Below are 5,269 nucleotides of genomic sequence, written 5' to 3'. Positions count from 1 at the left end.
ACTTCGTTTGTATCATTCTAGACAAATCCTATAATTAATACTTATGAAAACAAATGAAACAATTCATAAACACACATGAGTAAATGAAAATTACAACTACACACTTTTAAACAACTAAAGCACCTTATATAAATCTAATTTCGTGAGTTACTCGAACTTGAATTCCCATTCCCGACATAGCTCACAAGGTGTGATTGGAATTGTCACGCCCCAAACCAAGGCATGAGGCGTGCAGACGCCGCATGTGATTACCCAAATATAACATGCTAGGCTAAACCATTCTTACTAATAACATAAACACATAACTTATAAAATCCTCCTTCAATTACAACTATTATGGTCAATTCATCTCTAGTTCAAAACAGATGATGACTCTCATTCTTACAAAAAAATTTCCTTACATATTACATACTATCTATACACCCATACTAATACAAAAAAAGAGTAACTTTTTACCGTCTAGTCTATACTACTATAGTCTTTTGTCTCTTAATCCCTTTTACTAGTCGTTGTTTTATCTGGGAAAAAATCATTTTAAAAAGGATGAGCTAAACACGCTCAATAAAAAAACCAAACCCTTCTATAGCTGGATCAAGAAGCCAAAGATAGGTTAACCAACTATTAAATAATTAAGATTCTCATTCGACAGAAAATAATATACTTTAGTAATAACTTTGGGATCAAGATAAAGTCTGAATTATCATAATAACTTAATAAGCCATCTATCAAGTACTTTAAGTCTTTCATAGATGCATTAGCCATCAACTAAGACATAAGCGTCTTGCGTTGACACACTATCAATCAAGACACAGGTCTTGCATTAACGCATGGACCATCAACCAAGACATAAGCGTCTTGCGTTGACTTATTTAACCGGTGTAAGCGGCACTCGTGGCACAAATAGTTCATTATTAGACAAACAATACAAAATCAAGTCCAGAGTAATAAAAATAGACATATCTTCAAAATCGTTTAGAAGCCAAATCTTTTAAGTTCAGATATACCAATTTCTATTTCAATATCATACTATTTGAAAATAGTTTATCCCTAAATCATCATTTTCACAAAATCATTTCAGAATTATCCTTCATAAACTAAAGTCTATTTACAATCAAGTTTCATAAACCATCATCACAAACCATTATTTCTTTATCAAAATTTGCATGCATTCTTGATCCATAAATTTATAAACCCATTTAACAATAAATTTGTTTACCCTAAAATATGTTGGATGAACACCAACATCTTATACCCAAAATACTTATACATATATAATATTTTTTTAAACTGTAGAAGAATAGATTTCCTTACCTAATTTTCAATAAGCTCTTATTTATCTTTCTTCACTTCAACAAAACCCAAATCTATAAGCCCTGATTCTCTCTCTATGTAGCTAAATAAAAACAAATGATCTCTTGTTTTAGGACTACATGCATTGAATGGTTAATAGTTAATGACATTTGTCATTTACCTAGTATCTCAAACCCATTTCACAATTCTCTCTCTTTAGAATAGTCCAAGTGTCATTCATGCTTTGTTCCCTCCACTTATTTCCTTTAAATTAAAGCATTTGTCACCTAAATATTAAGCCACTATAATTAAAATATGAAGTCTATTACTTTCTTTCTTTTTTTAAATTTGGATATTACAGGAATACGCCTCCATGTGTGAATTTGGACATGACCGTCAAAGATAATATCATTCCAAACTTTCTCTTCGGTTCTTCTAACTCTCGAAAAGACCCTAGCATTCCTTTCCATCCATACTTGATATACAATCACCCCAAAATAGCACAACATTAACTAAAAATGAGCTTCCCTTATCCTTTTCAATCATTAAATCCTTTATTTGGTGTCAATATATAAGGAAATCCAGTAACACTATAACTTTAGCGAACTATCTTCATATTTTAGCAATAAACGGACAATCACCAAACAAATGATTTATAGATTCTTCCTTCCTTGAGCATAAAACGCAGAAATTGACATATACTTACGAATCTGATTCCTAGTCAAAAGACGTACGGTTATGGAAACAAGCCATAGGATGAATTGATGACGCGAGATGATTTTGGAGGACCAAACCACGGGCACCCACTCTACAACTGCCCCCTCTCAGATTACATCCCACACTTCGCTGAATTTTAGTCTTCCGTCCTCCTTGTCTTCCTATGAGTGCAAGTCAACTTTCGTGAAACTAGATACTATTAAGGTGCTCGAGTACTCGCCTCCCGTCCGGAATACATCAAAGAAGTGAGTCCAATTCCCGTCTCTAATTTCCTTAACCGTGGCAGCCATACAATCCCTTTAATTCAAAGGTTTCGAAATTCTTCCTTGAGTATGATTTATTTGGTTTTTGAATCACAAGTCATGCCAAAACAGCGTACCCGACCGTGCCCCAACCGAATGTCAAATAACAAAGTAATGCTGATCTTTAGTTTTAAAAAACAGATCAAATGTTAGAGGCTAAAGTAAAGTAAAATGGTTGCATTGAGAATGAATTTGCTTGCCTTTTGGGTTCATGGTGTATTGCATACTAAACAGAATTGAATTTTGAATTAGAATAAGTTTTAAATGGCAGTGGCAAAGACCATTTCAAGATGTATAACATGTGGTACATTTTCATTTTCACATTGCAATCTCAAATCTTTCTCCATTTCTGAAATATTATAAACTTAACACATTTATTGAATTATTGAGATTTTAATCTTAACACATTTATTAAATTATTGAGAAATAAATTTACGTTTATAAACTATTCAATTAATATTTTGTCCAACCTTCTATTTTAATTTCGGTGCATATAGGACTAAATTATATTTTTATTTTGTCTTATTTTTTAAAGAAATTATTATTTTTGTATGTGATTTGTAGTTGCAAATAAATGATTTGTAACAACATTTGCAGATAATATTTCATATATTTTTTAAGTAATTGTGATTTTTAGTCAATATGTAATATTAAAAAAAGTTAGTAATAAATATACACATCAATACAAAATTATAAACAAAAGAGTGTAAAATTAAATGGATGATTATTTCCATATATGTTATTTAATATATGCGGATTAAATTTTATCAATTTAGCAAAATAATTGTAATAATAATAATTTTATTACAAAATCAAGATAAATTTTCTTTACTTCTTTAACTTTGAGCCTGTAGTTGTAGTGAGTAGCCCTAATACAAACTTTGAGCCTGTGAGAAACCCTAATACAAACTATAGCTTCTGCAGTGAAAAATCCTTCTTTCATTGTCCGATCTGTGAAGATGTCGCTGTTGCCGGATGATATTCTACCTGACATTCTTTCTCGGTTGCCTGTTAAGAGTCTACTCCGTTTTAGGTGCGTATCTAAATTTTGGCTTGCCCTAATCAGTTGCCCTGATTTCGTTAAATTGCATCTGAGCCGATCAGTTCAAATCAAGAACAACCTTCGTCTTTTTCTGTGGGAAGACAATTTTTATCGTGTGGATTTTGATCCCGATGAAGGCGTTCTTCAACCGGCTGTGGTCAATAACCATCCGTTGAATAGTTGTCCTGTGATGACTTTAATTATGGAATTGTGCCATGGGAATTATGATTGTGGAATTATGTTGTACGGGTCTTGTGATGGCTTACTCTGCATGTCAGATGCCAATTCCATTGACGATTTCTTTATTTGCAACCCATCAACTAGAAAGTCTAAAAAATTACCTTACGAATCGGTTGAATTACCAGATATAAATAACATTTTCTACGACTGTATTTATCGATTTGGTTACGATAACACCAACGATGATTACAAGGTTGTGAGACTTGCGTTTCGTCAAAAAACTTTTAGAGGAGACATCGACGAATATGAGGTCAAGGTTTATAGTTTGAAATCAAATTCGTGGCATAGGCCAGAGAAGTTTTCTCAATGTCCGAAGATGGGGAGCTTTGGAGATTCAATAGCTGGTGGAGCTCTGCACTGGATCTCATATGTGAAAACAGCTACACCAAAGAAAAGATTGATTGTTGCTTTTGATCTTGGAACAGAGAAATATAGAGTAATTCCACAACCAAAATATGCTGGTCCTCATTTCTTTTTATATTTGGATAATTTGGGTGGATGTCTTTCATTGAGTTGTCAGTACGAGTCATCGGTTGTGGAAGTATTTTTGCTGAAAGAATATGGTGGAGAAAATGAACATTGGTCGAAATTGATTACAATATCACCAACAAATCCTTTTGTAATTTTTTACACTGTGAAACCTATTACTTATTCAAAATGTGGTAAGAAAGTACTCTTGAACATTAATTCGAGCCTTATTTGGTATAATTTAGAACAACAGTCATTTGAGGAAGTTAGGGTTCGTGGTATGGAAGATATCAAGTACAAACTTGCCTTGAGAGTCTCGTCTCTGTCGATTTTCCACCAGCTGTGTGTATCTCATATTAAGAATCATCGAGAAGAAGAGAAATGAATCTGTGAGTAAGTAGATTAATTTGATTTACAAATAGAAAATGAGTTTCTCTTTAATCTTCAGATTTTGGGTTTTGCAGGAACAATTACTTATTAAAGGGGTTCAAGTTGGCGCTATAGTTCCTACAAGGTATCTAGATTAATGATTAAATATGTGTATTTTTCTTTGTATACTATTTTGCTCATTATGTTTACAATGGTTGATTAGTATAAAGTGAAAGTTTCTGAATTTTGATGATTAAGCTAATATGATTATTTATTATTTGGAAACACTTTATTGTCGTATTTATTGTATGTGGATCCAAATGAGATCATAAAGAGAAGTATTTCAAGATTTGCTCATTGTCGTGCTATAAAAGTGATCACATAATTCCCTCTAACATATCTTTTCGCTCGCAAATTTAGAATATGATTGATATGGAGAACTTTTTGTGGGTTAGAGAACATGAAGCAAGATTTGACGAGGGGTTGAGTCTGAATTCAATATTTGTGTTTTTCTATGTCACAGAAAAGAGGTGGAGGTGCTTGAGCGCTGTAGAAAATTGATGAAGAAACAGATGATATGTTAGAAGCTAAAGTAAAGTAAATGTCTGTTTAATACTTGCTTTTGGATTCTTGGTGTATTGCTAATGCATACTGAAAATAATGGAATTTTGAATTTGAATAATTTTTGAATGGCAGTGACAAAGACCATTTAAGATCTACAACTTATCTTAGATTGGAGATTAATATATCTTCACATTGCAATCTCAAATATTTTTTTTTCTGCTTCTGAAATATTATTAGTTGTTGCTGCTGAATTTAGGGGTGTCTAAACTGATCATTT

General features: G+C 32.3%; 1 protein-coding gene across 1 annotated transcript; it reads left to right on the top strand.

The window, feature by feature from the left end:
- Positions 1 to 3,268: 3,268 nt before the first annotated feature.
- LOC124917262 (F-box protein CPR1-like) lies at positions 3,269 to 4,444 on the top strand. The gene has a single exon (XM_047457728.1). It carries the CDS (start codon positions 3,269 to 3,271, stop codon positions 4,442 to 4,444), a length of 1,176 nt encoding a protein of 391 aa, XP_047313684.1.
- The last annotated feature ends 825 nt before the right edge of the window (positions 4,445 to 5,269 follow it).

Source organism: Impatiens glandulifera, unplaced genomic scaffold, assembly GCF_907164915.1.
Source record: "Impatiens glandulifera unplaced genomic scaffold, dImpGla2.1, whole genome shotgun sequence".
Lineage (NCBI taxonomy): Eukaryota > Viridiplantae > Streptophyta > Magnoliopsida > Ericales > Balsaminaceae > Impatiens > Impatiens glandulifera.
Note: the sequence above shows the minus strand (reverse complement) of the source record. Positions and strands in the feature narration are given on the sequence as shown.